We start from the raw sequence: 20,110 nt of genomic DNA, 5'->3' as shown, positions 1-20,110 counted from the left end.
ATAGGATAATATATGTAGTAATTTTACTATACGAAATTTGTTTACTATACAAGGAAACAATTTTATAACAACACAATTCGAATCTGTCTGTACATAATATTATATTTCTGTAAAACTAATTTACAATTCGAAATATTATATACTTATTATATTTTGTTTCTAAACAATTTTAATTTCATTACATAGAAATAGTTTACGTTACAAATTCTACAAAATGGATACGATCGAGCAAAAATATAATAGAGATAAGTTTTAAATACTTCATTTAATTTAAAAAATTTAATCTTAATTTATTAATTATTTCTATGTTAATAACTCTATACATATTATCGCACTCGATCAACGGTTCATACAAACATATTAAATAATTTCTGAACTTTTAAATGTGGCATTACAAAATCCAATGTTACTCGATTTTTCCATATTTAAGTTATATATTCCAATTCTTTTGTTTGGAAACAAATGATCCCATATACAATTCAAGAGACACATGATTGTCGGAACAAAAACGATTCCATGAATCGCAGATATTAGAGAAGCTAACACTATGATTTTCATACAAACAAAAAATTCCAGTGAAGGACGAGTTACAAAAACTATAACCACTAAAATCGTTGTAATACTACTTTGGAGAATTGGCATTCCTGTTAAACTGACAGCAGTGATCAGGCGTTTCTTCGGATCCGTTTCCTTCGACGAACCGTAGGCACAAACCACGTGCGCTGCATAATCGACAGAAAATCCGCAAACCATGACTAGGATGGAAATAGACATTATTCCAAAACTGACATCCCAAAGAGACATGTAACCGATGACTCCAAACATTACCGATAATATTGTCGACAACACGCAAAGTATAGAAAGAACGTCCGATAAGAAAATGGCGGATGTTACGAATACCACAACGCTAATCGACGTCAGAGTTTGAACGACTGTTACCGGTATCACGTCCAATATATCGAAATAATAAAATAACGGATGGTATAAAATTGTTCTATATTCAGATTTTTCTAACGTTTTCCTCAAATTCTTTACTCGATCGTAAAATTGATTCCCATTTCTGGTTATGTTCGTTTGGAAAAGAAAGCGACTGGCAACGATTTTTGTATAATTTCGGTCGAATACAACATCCTTGCCGAATCTCCTGGCTGCGGGACGAGAAAAGAAAAACTTTCGAAGAATTAGTAAAAAGTCTTTCGAATCGGTTAAATTAAAACTTCGCAACACGGGGACAACATTTCTGTGGTTAATAAATTCGAGATAAGTTCTCAACCAAGACTCTGTAAAGAGGGAACCGGAAATCAGCGGATCACTTTCGATCGAACGCGTTATATTTTCAATTTTAGTCTGGATTTCGGGATCCGCGTAATCCAGTTCTTGCATAATAAATATCTGCAGTCGATACTGATACTGATAGAAATTGTCTTGGTACGCTTTAAAATAGGAATATTGATACGAATTATATAGTAATCCCATATTAAACGTAGCTCTGAAACTTAATTGAGTGAAACCCCAGGCAGCTATACTAAGATAAACCAAGTAAGAGAAAATAATAACGGATAGGACTTTATAATTTGTCATCGATTGTAACAGTAATTTCCAATATTTGTTGCACGATATTAAACTGGCGGACAGATTAGAGAAGTCTTTTTTTCCCACGCAGCATAGATATTTTCGGGTACATGTTTTCTTTTCTGAAAATATAATTTTTGTTAATTAAATGCTGTTAAAATTTGAATTATGAGATTAATGAAACGAAAATAATCACTTTTAATGCTATGATTTGAATAAGTATATGAGCTAGGTTAGTGTTCGGTAAGGTGTAGCTGCAATGTGAAATTATTAATTATATTTTCGTTACTGATTTATTTTTCTAGTAGAGTTGACAGGATATGATTCTTAATGCATAATTAATATTAGTTACATGTAGGAGCAATTTCTAATTTCATGCTAATTTCTGCAGTCCGCGTAGAATGCAATTTCTACGCGGACTGCAGATATATTGTACTTAATACAACTCTAAATTTATTTCTTGATTAATTCATTATTATAATAGTAAATGATTCAAATTTTCGGTCATATACAGTATGTTGCTTTTTGCAGTTTTGACATTTCGTCTATTTTATTGATGTACGCTTAAAATTTTTAATATTTCCCACCCGTCCGTATATATTCCATCAAAAAACCAGCTAGAGTTGCTTAACTTTCCCGGTAACATTTAAAACTGCGTGTGCGTGGCGCCATCTGTTATGATATTTTATTTTAAAACTTTTTATATTTTTAATTATTATAACATTGCAAAAAGCTTAATTTTTAGGGTAGGAATAGGTTTTATAAAATAAATGTAAAGACTAATAACAATAAAATCGTCATTAAGTCCTGTTGTAATCGAGATATGAAATACTATCCCCCTTATCTCTCTACACCGTTGATCTTTGCCCACAAAAATTTAATAACACCAATTCCTCTAATACACAAACCTCCCAAAAATTTCAGAAATTTTCGACAAAAAGCACAGGAGTTATTAATTAATTAAGATTCAAAGAGGGTGAACAAAATCGTGTCCCAACACACCCATACACTAACATCTATACAAAGAGAAAAAAAACCCGAATATTTTGCATTTCTCGTCGTTTCAAGGTCTTCTGAGTTCAAAAATATAAAAATATTGGGGGAGGAGGGTCATTTTTTTGACCGATCGCTTTATTTTCCTTCTGTTATATATAAAACAAAGCCGGGAAAATAATATAAGCGCCGTTATTCGAGATAATTGAATTATAATCCCTTAAAACTTATTAAAAATTAATAATTAAAATAGTTTAATTAAATACGAAATATAAAATCTGCTTTGGAGTAATTCTCCGTCGAGCGTAGTAATTGTCAATCTGTATGACATTATCGTCCTTCATCTATTACTTGCGTGTCGTGAATATCGTTAATATTTGTTAAAATGAATTTATTTTAAACACGTAATTCGCATAGTATTGTTTGTAAATTGCTTCAAGCACATTTATTTTAAGAAATACTACAGATATTTACGCACGCAACTGATGGTTGTCGGATAACAGAATAATGACCTTCATAATATATGCCTAATATAAGATAAATATTTATTTATTTTTCAATATTATTATATATATGCGTGTATGATTTAATCCGCCAAGAAACATAACTGATTTTCACGCACATTAGTTATATGAATTTGTTATATTACGCCTAATACAAGTTACCCAAACAATTGCTCAATGTATATTAGAATACGTCTATCGTTTCAACTTTATCAAATTTAATCATTATTTTTTATGCATTTTAATTATTTTATTGCACATTTGATATATTTCTTTCAACACGTGCCCATCTAACTTATATGGCTAGCTATTCCAATAATAATACACATTTTTATTATTTTTTGAAATTTATTTTTAATACTTTCATTTTTTCGAAAGAAAGACGTATGAACTTTTATATTTTTATGTTGGGTTTAGTGAGTTATACTCGGTTGACACTGGTTGCTGTGTACTATATCGGACCAGAGTTGAGGCATAGCAACCAAAACGATACAAGAATTAAATAAGTGTGTCGGTGTGTGTGTGTCTGTATTCAGGAATTTCCTAACAATATGACATGTATTTAATGTAGTGGCCTTCTGTAATGTGATGTATGTGTTTCTATTCAATTGTAATGTTCCTAGTCTATTGTGTAGTGTATGTGGTAAGAGATCTGTAGAGGAAAGAACGACGGGTACAGTAAGCACTTCATCCATCCATATTATTATTATTATTACTATCATCATAGCACTTACTTTCATCATATATTAATAATAACAATATCGCGACATTACCAAAAACATTTAAGTTACCTGAATCGGAATTTGAATCCAATGGGGTGAAAATAAAAGAATTTAAATTTTTCTCTTCGGCTCTTCCCCACAAAGCCATCACAGCCACAATGAACGTGATTTGGTATACGTAGTCAAATACCAAGCACGTGGCCATATAAATACAGAATACACCGTGAACTGGTAAACTCGTGATTAATGCACCAACAACGAACGACGCAATATTGGTAAATGACGTTATCGTGACGGATACACCGCATTCCGACAGCGCTTCTCCCATTCTCCACTCTACCGATTTACTCGTATCCGTCTTCCTCCATGCCGATAACAAGATAAATGTGTCGTCAATTCCGATTCCTGTAATAGTAAAAACAATACGTATTTTAATTATTTAGAATCAATCGCTACAGCTGAGAATATTCTATAATAAAATGCACTTGCCCAAAATTAGAAAGGGTACAATTATCGTAATCGTAGACATAGCAGTTCCAATATATATTAAAGCGCCGAATCCAGAAACGACGCTCATTACTGTCGCTATTAGTGACAATATTCCCGTCCACGGTTTGCTTTTACGTAAGTCTGGAAACGAGCAAGTGGCTATTGTAAAAATACAAATTAAAATCGAAGCCGGAGAAATGTGTTTGAAGCCAACGAAAATATTTTCCTTTTTCAATTGCTCTTTGGAGATCGACGCATCTCGCTCAACTTTTATATTTTTGAATTTTGTTTCTCCGATCGTTTTAATAAACTTTTCTTCCCACGCTTTAGCAATTAATGCGTGGCGTTTATTTTTCTTGGAGAGGAAATAGATCAATCTGAGTGCTTTTGCGGAGACGATATTCGAGTTGCGGTCAACGTTAACGCCTCCCAAGGATAAGGCATTTTCGATGGTTTTATTTCTCTCGGAAGGATATTTTGGATAAAGTGTGCCGTTTTCGACGAGTTTGATTCGATCGCCTATCGATGTTATTTTATTTTCGAAACACTCGCCCGATTCTGTGGAGCAGAGATCTCGATAATGCCACAATTCTTCGTCCACGTACACGCTGATATTGCGAATTTTCGCGTCTAACTGCACTATTTCGTTAAAAATGTTTTGTCTGAATATGGATCTTCCGTCTGCCGCCAGAACTATAACAGACGCGTAATTTCCAACTTGTAATAATCTGCTTGGCTCAAAATCAGAATAATTCGCGGGGAATATCTTTTCTAATTGTAATTGATACCGATTAATAACGCTTCCTCGAGGAATATATAAGTCATCAGTAAAGTCAAAGTTTAATCTCTGAATTCCGGTTGCTAAGAAGACGGTAGTCATTAATGGAACGGTTATAAACCAAGTAACTTCTCTGCTTATTTTTCTTCCCAAAATATTAAACTTACTTGATAGAAAACGATAGACATTTACGTATGACATATTCAATCTGTATGAGTAAAAATATGAAAAGAAATATAAGTTAGTAGGCCTATATATTATCATAAAATTACTATATAGAATTTTATTATGTAGCTAAATATACTGTGAAATAATTATTTAATTTATATTATGGAAATTCGAATGATTTCAATTTCTAATAATCTATAAACATGTATAAGCAAATATAAACAAATATAATCAAATATAAACAAACTTCTAATCACTCTTCGTTTTATTCTGACATTAAGGAAACAAGACTGAGTCTGCGACTACGTTATTACTAAACTTTAAAAACCATTCCTTAGAATTTTACTACTGATAATTTACTGTTAGAACCTTCGAATCATAATTATTATTAAAAAAAAAAAAAAAAAAAAAAAAGAAGAAGAAGACACAATAGAATTACCTCTGGATTAACTTCCAAATTTTCCTTATTATAATAGCATGGTGTTTTAAATAGGATATTCGAAATAATGCGATATTTATTGTTAATGCATATAACACGAGTGATAGATTAAGTAATTATTTATTGTTATAAAGTAATTTATTCATTATTTAATACAGTTTTTAATAAAGTTTCTACTTAAATAAATTGTAATATTTTATTAAAATTATAATTAAAAATATTTATTTTAATAACACACTTAAAATAAAAAGTACTTAAAGATCATCGTTTTGAAACGCTAAAAAATTTTTATTATAAGCTTATAAATTCGGAATATTAATTAAGTTGTAACAGGCTAATTAAATTAAACTAGTTATTAACTGATTGATTTGTTACGCCTTTCAAATGGAAACAGTCGTCTCGAAGGTCGTTGAAGTATACAATAATCATCAATTATATATTCCAACACAAACTTTAAACAATTTCCAACCGTCAATGCAATCTCCAAAAGTTTTATTTAATATTTACTGTAGCTTTTGTAATTATATATTAATTAAGTTGTAACAGGCTAATGAGTGTGTAGATGTGTGTCTGTGTTTTCTTAAACCTGATTATAGATTAACGCAAATAGGATATAGAATTTATTCGGTTTTTTAACACGTTATAATTTATATATAATCAAATTAAATTCTTAGAATAGTTGAAATAATTATATTTCTTGGTGAAAATAATAAGATAGCTTCCACTTAGTGGTATTATAATTACAAACGTACTATGTATTATTTCGTTTCCATAGGATTATGATAAACCGCATTAGACTACAAAACAGAATAATTATAAAGCTTGTTACTAAAACTATGAATTTAACATATAGAATATGAGATGATAATTTACAAATGTGCAGTTGTTAATTTGAGTAATAAATAAAAATAAAATGGAATTTTTATTTAATTTAATCTTTATACCTATTTAATCAAATGGACAATTGAAATCTACGAAATCCTTCCATTTAAATTATTCGAAATTATCAATAAAATATTAATATTAATTAGTTTATTTGTCATCATTAAATTATATACATTTATTAATTTTATACCAAATGTCATTTATTAAACTTATCTGTTATAAATTAAGCTTAAAAATTACTTTCTTGTTTTACTCTTTACTGACTTTTTTTAAACGTACAATTATCATTTAATTGCCGCAAAGTTTTATATAAAATAGGAATTTTTTTTTTTAACAGTTGTTTAAAAATAGTTTCAAATTAGAAAGTATTTTAAAGTATATTTGACATCCTCATTGTTAAACTTCCTTATGTTATATAAGTTACATCAAGACTTGTAGCAACTAAATGATAATTCGATAATAATTTAAAGATTTAAATTCATTTCTTAAAAACTTACCTCTAGAGAATAAATGAATTAATTTCGACACAAATTTTCTTTAATATTCTTAAACTGCTACTATATATTTGTCAGTTTTACAAGCGAATATTACTTTGATAAATGTTAACTATACTACGTACTCATTCCGAGCGAATTAACTAGTCTTTTCAAGGACGGTTGACGTTAGTCTGTAGTTTAACGACGTGTTTGCCTTATTCCGTAAACTACCAACAATAATAGACAATAAAAATCATTTTGTTATTCTGTCTATAAAGGAATTTCTTCTCGTTGACACTGATATAAAAAACTTCGTTTTGTACTTCCTTAATACTTAATTGACAATTAATTTATTAGCTTGTTATATCCTTTCGTATATAAGTGTTTGTACATATATATATATATGTGTTAAATTGACATTAAAATTACACTTGATAACTGTAAAAAATATTTAAAACTTTTTATGAAATATAATATCCGAAAATTAAAATTATTAGTTTTCATGAATATTCAAAGGATATTGTAATCATTCAAGTATAGCTTATTGAAATACTTTTCAACATAATTTATTTTTATATAAACGTCAAGCGATGATCGTAATTAATCGGGCTATAATTAGAATTAGAAACTGAGTATTTTGGTACTAGAGGTAGACATTAGGCACCACCTCTTACGTAAATTAATAATTATAAATTATTCACGCAAACGACGCAAAAATGCTTAAATAATAGACAGAAATCGCATGAACGTTGCTTGCCAGATGATTTCTCCTTTGCTCCTGGATGGTATACCAGAGCGTGGTTCATCTTCGACCTGTTCCCTGCCTTCCTTTAACATCTTGTATCACTCAAAAACTATTGATTTTGATAGACTATCGTCACCAAAGGCTTTGCAGAAGTGATTCGTGATAGCGGGGATGTAAAATTTACCAATGATTTTTCGAACAAATCAAAAGATGATATCGAAACCATCGAAGACCGAACTACGGAAGAGAGAGAACTAACAGTAAATAAATACAATTAGAAATTCCTGAATATACCAAGAAACAATTAGAACGTGAAGGAAATACCTTTACCGAGAAGGAAAACGAAACGAGTAAAGTTAAATACATTCACAAGGTTATTATATACGTTGGTCTTTGTTCCGGGTTTTTAGTTTCTGTCATCTGACTCTTAGCATCGATAGAGCAACATTGGATTCCCTTTGTCTCCTTATTTTTATATTATTATAAACTTTTAAAATATTTCATATGTAAATATATAAAATCTCTTTATGTTTAATTAAATACAAATAAAAAATGATTTAAATTTCAATTTTGATGAATCAAATTTAACTGGAATGCCCTATTTTGTTATCATTATTTACAAAGCATTCTTACGTCATAGTTTTTTGAATGGTAACAACAAATACATGCTAAATATTGTCAAACACTATATTATACTAAAGAATTAGTTCGCCATTAATCATAAGACATTTTAAATCTCTAATACAAAAAAATCTTGTAAATAAGTCTCCATGCAATTTTTAATTAAGTCGTAGGGCCTACATATAATCTATTTTCTGTAATACAGAATGAGTCTATATTTTATATAATCTATGATATAATACCAGTACCAGATGTGGCACCTGTCAGCACTGGTATCCGAGGGGTGGAAGGAGGACGATCCGGTCAGGTTACCAGGATCCTTCCAAAGCACACAAAAATAGACAGGTGGTGCCCAGCGGCCCCAACACTGTCTAAATTGTTTAAACAATGTCTAGTCAGTGACTAGACATTGTTTAAACGATGCCTAGTCAGTGACTAGACATTCCTGGATAGATGGTAAACATAGAACAGGTAACCAAGATAAGGTAACACAGAATCTACAGACTGCATGGTATCCAAACAAATAAGGGCACAAATAGTGTCCACACAACACAAGTACAAAATGGCAGCCCTCGGATGACTTCTGTTGGCAACTACTGTTAAATTAAAGAGAACTCAACCACAGATCATTCATGGTTTTTAACGACAGCGTTTTACATTGATCTCTATGGGATAAAGGAGGGTCAGAGTATGCACTTAGTGGGTTTTTGATTACGGTATTTCTTAGGTAATATAAAATATACGAACTTCATAATTTTACAAAATGTCCTTTGTGTGATTTTCCACTCGTAAATAAAGTTTTGTTAACTTTAAAAAAATTCACATAGGAGTAAATAAAATGAAAAGAAAAAACGTCAGATGCATACTCTTGTCCTACTTAGGAGGTGGTTAAAATATGCACTAGCAATTGTCACAAACAAATGGCCCACCGCCTTCATAAGTAGATCAGTCCTCGTTCCATCACTCTTTATAGATGCCGCACTGTATCCAATTCTCTGAATATGAGTTCCCATATCTTGCGCAAATGGTGGATTCGTCCTCTTCATAAGTGCTAGCTTGAGCCAAACTTGTAGAAGGTTTTGGGTCAACATTTTCAAATTCTAATTAAGAATAGAATAAGAGTAATTAAGAGTGCTGTAAGTCCTATCAATGATATCATATAAGGCAAGATACGACGATTAATTTAAAAATAATGTAAGAAAAATCTGCTATTTTGGCAAAATATGTTTACTAGAGCAAAAACCACAATATTTTTGCAAAATTATAGCAAATTACAGAAAAATATAACACTAGGCAAAATAGAGGCTGGGCGCGTCGCAAATGCGCGTTTGACGCGCGACTTACCAATATGGCGGCTGTAACTGATACGTTAAGGGAAACATTGAAATTTGTTTAATTTAATATAATTTTTATTTTAAGTTTTATTTTGCCTTTTTATACTTTACAAGTGCGTTCATAGACCAATATCATGAATAATAAAACATTAATCTCGGTTAAAAGACAATTTTTTCGGATATCCACGAAATTGCAAGTAGATCACGATCTACAGGTTGGAAAGTAATATCATAAACAACAGTTATTTATGACGAAAGAAAAAAATAATTTTACATAAATTCTTTCAGAGTTAACCTTAAATAATAATTAATAAATTTTATTAAATTTATTTATGATTGATCCCTTTAGAATTTTATACGTTTTGTTTGAACGGATATGAAATGGTTCTTCAACCTTCCTTTGTTTCGCCAATTTTTATTGTACTGTACTTTTTAAATAAAATATAGTTATATAAAAAAATTAAAAAATTTCGTATTGTTTTAATATTTTTCTTAATTTAATACGCTATATATTTTTTCAAAATACGACGTAAAGTTGCTTATATTAAATGAAGCATTTGATAAGGACGCTAATTCCGAATGACGTGGTAAAATTATATAAATATCAAACTTTAAAAATAATCATAAGATAATACAATATTAATACTTAATTATAAGTGTAATATATTAATATCGTTTCGTATCGTTAAACTGAATTAAATATATTATTAAATTTCTAATGTTTCTCGCTAGTGGCAGGTCAGTAACGAAATAATCGTTAGAAGAGGATGACGGGAAGAGAAACATGGCTGGCGCGTATTTCGCACTTCTGAAAGCAAACTTTTTAAAGTATTTCTCATTTCTTCGTTTTTCCGAGAAGCCGTTTAATATTTAAGTAAGTTTTAAACTTTTCTACATTCATATTTAGTTTAAATTATTCTAATATACTTTAATTTAACGAAGTATAAGGAGTAAATCCGGTCTACAACAATTTGAGGGGGTTAATTTTTAATTGTTATCAATTTGGTTAATGTTACCTATGGTTCCAAGATGGCGGCTCGTCTCCGATCCCAGCAATCAGAAGACAGGGAACAGGGGACGCACGTTCTAACCTAACCTATTCTAATAAATTACCATAATTATTAGCAACCAAATTACAATAGGTTAGGTTAGAAACGTGCGTCCCACTGTTTCCTTGCTGGAATCGGAGACGAGCCGCCATCTTGGCACCTAAGGTAACATTAACCAAATAAACTACCTTAACACTATTGGTTAATAAACATTAACACACATTAAGTAAATCCAGTTCATAGTCCAGTTCAGATGGATTACTGCTGAGATTACCACTTTCTTTTCACATTTGTTAACGGAATCTTCGAGTCTCCTAACAAATTTTAATTGACTGATGAATACTTACAGCTGTTGGTGATTATATCTGAAGTAATCCAAGAAAACGATCACATATTTTATGAAGTGTTTCATTATAATATCTTCCAATAACTGCTAAACTTGGTGCCATTGTCTGTTCTGCTGCACTTTATTTTGTGACTTGTTTTGTTTTGCATTGTTTTTATGAAGAGTTTTAGCAAGTCAGCTGTCTCGTCTTTTGATGGCAGAAAATTTGTGAATGTTTTCCAACTGTAATCGTGTATGATCATCATTATGTATCTATTGCCAGTGAGCAATTCTAGAACTGATCCATGCAGACCTCACCTGCAACATTGGGTGAGGTCCCTTAATTTAAATAATTGCCTGGGATCAAATATTAAACAGAGATCTTGAATGCTATTGGCTATTTTTAAGTTTTGGTTATCAAGAAATAAATTAATGCTAAGTGGTGACTAAAGATAAGACTAAAAATCATGAACTTCATTCTACAATTTATTGAGAGATTTAAAGTTTTGAATGATTTGTTTAGTTTATTTATATCACTTTGCAGTATGGGTTGGGAATAGTTTGGGAACCCAATTTTAATATTGTCATCATAAGCATTAATAAACAAGGAGGAAATAAGGGATAAAGATTTACCGATATAAGCGATAAACATATGATTACTGAGGATTGAATCCTATGGTATACCGATTAATGGAGGAAAGTGAAATTCAGATGTTATTATTTTATATGTATGTAATAGAAAAAAATTATTAAGCCATACCAAAATTGAATTATTTATATCGAATTCGGAGGAAAACTTATCAAGAAGTATATTTTGAAGAATGAAGTCAAATGTTTTGACTATGTCTGTGTAAACTACATTCGTAGGATGTTTAAATTCAGAATTGTTTAAAATTACATGTTGGGTTTCTAGGAGATTACTAATGACAGAACGATGGTTTATCCTGGAGTGTTGAGAAGAGGAGATGCAAGAAATAATTGGATAATACATACTGATACAAGCAGATTTTAAATAGCATGGCTGGAGCAAGAGAAATAGGACAGGAGTCAGACTCTATTTTAGGAATTATGGAGACTCCACTGTGAAGGTATAAACTCCTGATCAAGAATCAATGGAAACAAGTGGAGAAAGACAAAGTCAGAGAAGGGTGCTAATTTTTTATAAAATATAGAAGGGATGTTATTTGGACTGTAGAATTTGATAAAGAATTTACAGCATCGCTAAGAAAGTAAAAAGGGAATGAGAAGAGGTGTGGCCTAACTGATTTGTAATTAAATAAATATGTCTCACTAACCTTATATAGCTTTGCAGGTAATACTTAGAATGTATCAGTAATGTTTTCAACCCATTTCTAGGGTTTTCTTCAGATGTTCTATAAAATTTTTCTGGTGCGATATGAGTTTGATTCCGATTTTTAATCGTTCCGGGCTCTGATGTTTCTATCTTCAAAATTTATTTTTCAAAATTTAAATCTCTGAAAGATGTGTGCCTGTGCCGGTTGTTATAGCATTGCGTCATAAATAGCCTGCCATGCTCTCAATAGTTGTTTTTCTTCTTTAAAATTGATTGACAGGCCTTTTGCAGTCCGCTTTTAAAAATTTGTAATGTCTAGATTTCATAGTTGGTTTATATGCTGGGTTTGTCGGATCATTTCTGCTTGTTGTAGATAGGTGTAATGTCGTTATCATTGGCGTATATCACTAAGGTGGTATTGCTTTTCTTTTTTTGATGTCTGTTTTGTTTGAGCGATTTTTTTTGTAGTTCCGACATACACGAGGTCTCTCTCAAATCTATTATTTTTTAGTGGAATTTTATATAGGCCTATGCCTGGTGTTCTTTTGATTTCTGCTCGATCCTTCTCATTTCTTAATATGCTGAATGTATCTGGCTTATGTTTGTAGGCTATTTTTGCGTTAATGTAAGCTCCAATTTCTTGATATAGGGACTGCATAGGGCACTCATATGTTATAGCTATATGGTAAGAAAATGCATCTTGTGGGTCCTTTTCTGGAATCTTATTTACTTGGTTTTTTTTGCTTATCTGCCATTCTATATATTAGGCCTTTATTGTAGGCATGGTTTTCAGCAATTTCTACTATTTTTCTTATTTCTTTTTCATTTGTCCTGTTCTTTGCTACAATGTGTGTAGGCCCTTCTGATAAGTGCTCCAAAGGCTGCCATCTTGTTGTATTGCTTGTATTGTTGTATTGCTTAGCCCTAACTTCTTTGCCAGTTGAGTATGTGTAAACCTATGGACTCTTGACTGGAGCTTGTCGATGAAGTCTTTTCCTACCTCCTCGCATTCTATGCTCTGTATATATTTCTACAGGATGGTGATATAGGAGTTCTTCTTTATCAGTATTATAACTTTATTTTTATCTGCTTTTAAAAGGGTGACATTATTTTCTCGTAGCCATTTTCTGCTCTTATCCAAAGTTCTCCAATATTCTGTTTCTCTGTGGTGTTTCTTAAGGTTATAGTGTTTCATTTGGAAGTATGCCTTCTATCTAAAGTGTTCCTTTTGAGTGTCATTTAGGCTATGTATGAAGGTTTTGATGGAAAGCATACTTCCAAAATGCTAACAAAGAAAAACCAAAACACATCAGCAACAATGTCACCTAGAACCCTTTTGGGTTCTAGGTGACATTGTTGCTGATGTGTTTTTGGTTTTTTCTTTCAAATGACTCTCTTATCAAATGTCAGAGAGATTTAAATTTAACAAAGCGATCAAAACAAGAACTAACTTATCCAGAAAAAGTAAAACTGATTGAGGCAGAATTAAAAATGTAGATATTTGCTCACAGAGGCCATAGATATTTTTATCTTTTTAGTGACTTTTAACTGAAACATGTTTTGGATATAGTGTACTTGAATCATAATAGATGCTGTGCTCCACTAATATCTGGAAATACTGACTTTTTTTCTTATTTTAGGGATACAATAGATTTAGAAGGTGAAAGACTAAAAAAAGATGTTCATGAAGATGTTCTCAATGTATCTGGAGGTAGTAATGTAAGAAAATTTTGCTTTATATGTATTATTTCACAATTGAATTATTTCAAGTTTATAATATCAATGTGTACTTTTGACAGCTACCATCAGGAAAGCCACATATAAAGCTTCGGACATCATACTTTGTTGAACTTTTGGGACAGGAAGAGTCATATTACATCGATAAGATCAACCTTGTACAAGCATTCTTCAAATGTAAGAGAAGCCGCGTATTGGTGACAGCACCTTGCCACTTTGGAAAGATACAAAACTGTCAGATGAAGAATTTTAAGAGAAAGTGAGAGAGATGGAAAAAGTTATTCGATGAACACAAGTTAATTATCACAACTAATGATAAGCTGATGAAAAGCACTTTGGAAGTATTCTGTTCTACCCACTTGCTTCAAGTGTGATAGAGGCATCAAGGATGAGGCAATTGGAGCTTGTTTGAAGAGCATAAGTGCTGCTTTCAAGAACCACAAATACTTGAAATCGAGTGACTCATTGGAGGATTACAAAAAAGACAAATGTGCAAAATGGTGTAAGAAAGGTTGGGACATCACGAAGACACTAGATCAATTTGAGATTTGTCAGGGGATAAAAACCTTGGCAAAGTTCATATTCAAGCACTTTGGCAGAAAGATAGTGCTGCTGATAGATGAATATGATGCAGTTATGAGAAATGCAATGCTGACGATATGGGATAAAGATGAGCTGAAGCGTGTCATTAATGACTGTACATCTATAGTTAAAATAGCTGTCAAAGAGAATTTCGGAGAAAATTCATATGCATTCATTACTGGAATTTCTGATATCTCAGGAATGGGTTTGAGTGGCTCAAATGTAAAGCCATTCCACTTTCAGGGAAAGCACCCATGGTACTCACACCTACTCACGCCTACTCAGGGAAAGCACTCATGGTACTCATGGTACTAAGCCTGGTACTCACGTACGGCAATGGACGACAGAAATGGTTGCCGTTCCGTCATCTTTCTGTGTCATATGTGCATGTGTCACATGCGGAAAATGCTCTACAATTGAAATGTGCGTCATTCGCCAGCTGTAAATATAAACAGCTATCGAGAGTAGATGAAAATGGTGTTGACAGAAGCAAAGATTTTGGGTATGAAAAATATTTCGATGTCATTCCAAATTAGGAATTTCGAATACTTTGGTACCCAAATTAAGATTACACAATCCCGAATACTTCATGCAGTAAGTACAGTGCATCTATTTGACATTAATAACATAATTCGGATAGTAATACTGTATAGCGAATAAATGAAATATATTTTTTCTAAATTTAGGTTTCTTCAAATGCCCATCGAGACATTCGCAAAGTTATTGCAATTAATTGAGCCTGTCATTACCAAACAGAATACCCAATGGCGTGATGCTATATCAGCTCACGATTGACTTTGTTTGACATTAAGATAAAATTATTTATTTCAGACTATAAGTAGTAATCACTCTCGTTATAATCATCTCAATGTTGTCACCTTCATATTTTAAATCTGGATTTTAGTTTTGGAAGCGTATTTAAAAACATATTTTTATTGAAAAAATGCATTATTATTATTGACATTTACAAAATGTATAGCCTATTAGAACTTTTTATATATTCTAATATTTCATATATAAGAAATTAAAATACGAATTATAATTTATAATAAAAAATGAAATGGATAAAATAATGTTAACCTATTACCTATAATACAGAACCAAACATTTATAATCCGTTTATATAATTTCTATAACAATAAAAACAGTTGGTCAGTACTAAAACGAAGTAATAATTATTGTTAGTTTGTTAAAATTTGTGTGATTATTGTTTAAATTTTATTATGTACAGCAATATAAATGGTTATTTATTTCTAAATACAACAAGTTAATTGAATGTGACAAAATGGAGATGATAAAATGATGCATTTAGTGTATACATTTAAACTCCACTTAAAATTCTAGATTTCTTGCTACTGGCGAGACTTTTCGAAGTCTGAGCTATACTTTTCGAGTGGGACAAACAACGGTAACTTCAATAGTGAGAGAGACCTGTTTTGCCACCTGGAAAAAACTGAAAGCAACATATACAAAAGTACCTCAGACAGAAGAGGAATGGCAAAACATTGCTGATGAGTTTTTGGAATGTTGGCAACTGCCCAATTGTTGTGGCATTATCGATGGCAAGCGCATTGTTTTGCAGTGTCCTGCAAATACCGGATCTCTAAATTATAATTATAAAGGGAGATTTAGTAAAATATTAATGGCTGTAGCGAATGCCCATTACAAATTTGTTTATGTTGATTTTGGACATTATGGAAGTGAGAGTGACGGAGGAGTTTTTCAGAAATGTACTGTACATTTGGGAAAAAAATTATAAGTCAGACACTTAATCTTCCAAAAGATGCTAATTTGCCAAATTCTGATGTAACTTTCCCTTATTACTTTGTGGCTGATGAAGCATTCCCCTTAAGGAGAAATATAATGAGACTCGCAAATCTCATTTTCATCACACAGAGCGTATTTTTAATTATCATTTGAGTCGAGCTTGGCGTATTGTTGAAAATGCATTTGGAATTTTGGCATCACGTTTTAGAATATTTTTACGGCCATTGAATTTTGATGAAAATGTAACATTGCCAAAGATTGTTGCTGCTTCCCTTGTGTTACATAATTTTTTATTAACCGAAAGCAGCACTACATACTGTTCGACAGGGTTTGTCGACACAGAAGATTCGGCTCGTTTAGTCAATCCGGGAGAATGGCGTGATGAGCAAAAATATTTACATAAATGTGGTAGGCAAGGGTCCAACACATATAGCAATGATGCAAAAGTGTTACGCGACAAACTTGCTTAATATTTATGTAGCGAAGGTGCCGTCGAATGGCAAGATAGCTGTGTATATTGAGGCCTTTATTAAATTTTTATAATGTAAAAATTGTTTAGTATATATATAAAAGTAATGATTTATTTTAAAAGAATATGCTAAATGATTTACTTATTGTGTTGTTCATGTATTTCTTGTTTCAAACAAATAATTCAGAGTTTTTCAATACCTCATGTCTATCGTTATTTGATAATTCTTGTAATCTTATATGAAGGTTATCACAAAATTTTTTTTTTCATAGAACTATTATCAGTTCCTTTGATATATTGCCAAATTTTTCTGTATAGTTGAAATTAATTAATATGGTCTAAGTGTCCAATAATAATAATAATGAAATCATATCAAATTAGAAGTTTAATAAAGCCTATAATTCAGTTATTATAATTTTACAAACTTACTAAATATCAAGCAGATCAGCTACTCAATGGTTATCTAAATCTAAATAGATTTAGATCATGTGCATTTTATAAGAATGTTTAACTTTTTTAAAAAAGACTGATTTGTTACCATCAGATTTGTTTAAAATGTTATGTCAAAAAATGCAAACTCATTCTAGTAAGCATAATTGGGTTGACCAAGTTTCTTATATTTTGGATATGATTTTCTAGACCTGTTTGACTTTGATGAAAATATGAGCTTAATTCAGATCTCATGGATGTAATTGAGTAGTTTATGGCAACTTTGGGAATGCTTTCTTTTCAGGATAGTTATCCTTTGAAGAAAAGTGTTTTTTCATGTTCATTCTATGATTTAGTTATAATACTTTATTTAATTTGTTTCAAGAATTTTAACTAATACTAATAAGTGTTGCATATTTTATTTCTGCCATGTAATATATTAATCCTTATACAATACAGTTTATTGCAGGTAAGTTTCAAATAGGAAAATTTAAAAGAAATTTGTAACATAATCTATAACATTTGAATTATATTCCATACTTTATAATTTCACAAACAGGTTCTTTTATCTGAAATAATTTTTCCATATTTTTCTCACCACATTTGAATTCTTCCTCCTTGTCTATTACATTTGTACAAATGAAGTAGACACAATACAAATACAGGTAACCCCCGTATAACACGCGAGTTACGTTCCAAAAAATTGCCGTGTTATACGAAACAAAGAACCAGTGCGAAAACGGGGATTAGGTTCCAAAAATTAAAGAACATGCTGTTAAATCCTTTAAATCAGATTTATTATTCACAAGTCAAAAGGCCGGATGCAGGCAGGCATCGGGGCATACAAAATTACAAATAAAAATAATAATGTACTGAATATTATACTGTAAAAATATAAAATATAATAATTTATATTGTTAATTTAAATAGTAGCCAGGGGCGCCCCTAGTGGCCATTTTTGGGATACAGTGATAGAATCAGGTTTTTCAGCTTTGTATAATAGATTTTTTTCATGGGTAAAATACTTATTATTTAAGTAAATATTTTACCAGAGGATTATTCATCCTATATGATGATCTCAGCATGAGCAGCATCAACTGGTAACAGTTTTTATTACATTTCATGTTGTACTGTACGAGTGTTTTTATCTAATTTCCGAACCGTGTTAGAGTGAATCCGTGCTATAGAAGTACCATGTTATACGGGGGTTACCTGTATGTACAAAAATATTGAAAAAGCACGTAACAAATTTCCTGAATGTATTCTGAAGATGCTGTGGAGTGGCTGTTTATATCAAGGGTTATATTCTACCTAGCCTGTTAAGAAAATTTATAGTGTAAAAGTGAAAAATACATAACTTTTTGTATATATAAAATTTTTTATTCTTTCAAGTATTCATCTTTTTCTTCTAATTCTAACATAAAGTCAATATTTTTCATGGCATGATGCCTGTCTTTTTTATTTAAATCGCAAAGTCTAACATTTAGACTTTTACAAAACAATTCTATTGTCTTCTTGGCCTGTTTCAGTGGAAAGTTTTTAGAGCAACATCCAACATGTCTTCCCTTTTTTTCTTGTCTTTTGTTTTTCTTATAGGGGATTTCAGGTTGGATATTCTCTTCAGATGTCTCATCTCTCTAATAACAACAACTGCTGTTATTATTAATCTATTACAATTATTTATTATAAATTTAAAATATTGTACAATTTCACTTACAACAGAATCTTTTTGTGAAATGTATCAGAAATGTTGATACAATCTGTACTCTCAATGTGTTGGTTGGTGATTGCTTCATCATTTCCTATAGTGCTGTTTAAATAAATTGCCATCATTATTTCTTGATAAATAAATTAGTACACTAAAATTTTATTTAATGGTTTTTTTTTAAGTAATGCACTATTTTAATACTCTAAAGAAATCACTGGTAATTCAATGCTATGTTTGAACTAAGAAATTAAAATACTAATATAGAATCATTGCAAACTACTACTATAATCAGTTTTATTAATATCTTAAATACATTATATATTAATTATATCTTATAATCATCATACCTGTCTGCCTGTAGTAAAACTGATCCGAGAAAACCATCAATATATTTAAATAAGCTGCCAGATTTACAGTGAAGTATATCATTAGACCGTACTGTACTTGCGCCACTCACGTGGCCCTCGCGCATCTTCCTCCTCTCCTTTGTGTACCTATCTCTGTGGTTTTTCCACCTTTTCTCGGTACCATCCTCTAACAACATTCAGTAAATTTAATAAAATTAGTAATTACATTAGTAAATTTAAAATATAACAATTAAAAAAAGTTATAGTTTCGAACTAACTACTCAGCATGAACTTTCTGTTCATGCTGACCGCCATAGTTTGAATGTCCACGTGATCTTTATGACGACATTGCTAAACAGCCTTCCTGTTGGTCTAATTTTTGCCGTTCCGCTTTCCGCGACGCAAAAGTTGAAAATTTTCAACTTCGTGTTCCGTCGGCTTCGACGGCAAAGGTGACGTCATTTTGCCGTTCCGTCGGCCGTTGCCGCACGTGAATACCAGGCTTTAGTTCCTTACTATGGACTAACAAATGAGAAAGTACAGGTGATGCTAAAGGAAACATACAAGCTGGATGATAAGAAACTTGAAGATGCAAAACAGAAATTCAATGGATACAGAAGTAAAATGGTACAGAAATGTATAACATGTTGTCTGTCCTAGAATATGCAGGCAAGACGC

General features: G+C 31.2%; 1 protein-coding gene across 1 annotated transcript; it reads right to left on the bottom strand.

Moving 5' to 3' along the window:
• Nucleotides 1–322: 322 nt before the first annotated feature.
• LOC136977825 (patched domain-containing protein 3-like) lies at nucleotides 323–7,139 on the bottom strand. Its single transcript, XM_067273405.1, has 4 exons — nucleotides 7,047–7,139; nucleotides 4,280–5,265; nucleotides 3,860–4,195; nucleotides 323–1,694 (listed from the first exon to the last, which is right to left on the bottom strand). Exons 2-4 carry the CDS (start codon nucleotides 5,256–5,258, stop codon nucleotides 361–363), a joined length of 2,649 nt encoding a protein of 882 aa, XP_067129506.1. The 5' UTR covers nucleotides 5,259–5,265; nucleotides 7,047–7,139; the 3' UTR covers nucleotides 323–360.
• Between the last annotated feature and the right edge of the window lie 12,971 nt (nucleotides 7,140–20,110).

Source organism: Centruroides vittatus, unplaced genomic scaffold (assembly GCF_030686945.1).
Source record: "Centruroides vittatus isolate TY-2023 unplaced genomic scaffold, ASM3068694v2 contig_476, whole genome shotgun sequence".
Classification (NCBI taxonomy): Eukaryota; Metazoa; Arthropoda; class Arachnida; order Scorpiones; family Buthidae; genus Centruroides; species Centruroides vittatus.
The sequence above is the reverse complement of the archived record's forward strand: the minus strand, read 5'-3'. Positions and strand labels throughout refer to the sequence as shown.

What these genes read in the sequence shown, in the direction of transcription:
- LOC136977825 (XM_067273405.1), bottom strand. Translation starts at nt 5,258, where the DNA reads ATGTCATACGTAAATGTCTATCGTTTTCTATCAAGTAAGTTTAATATT. An exon ending in TGTACCCTTTCTAATTTTGG is followed by an intron (nt 4,196 to 4,279) that starts GCAAGTGCATTT and finishes TTACTATTACAG; the next exon opens with GAATCGGAATTGACGACACA. An exon ending in GGATTCAAATTCCGATTCAG is followed by an intron (nt 1,695 to 3,859) that starts GTAACTTAAATG and finishes TTATATTTTCAG; the next exon opens with AAAAGAAAACATGTACCCGA.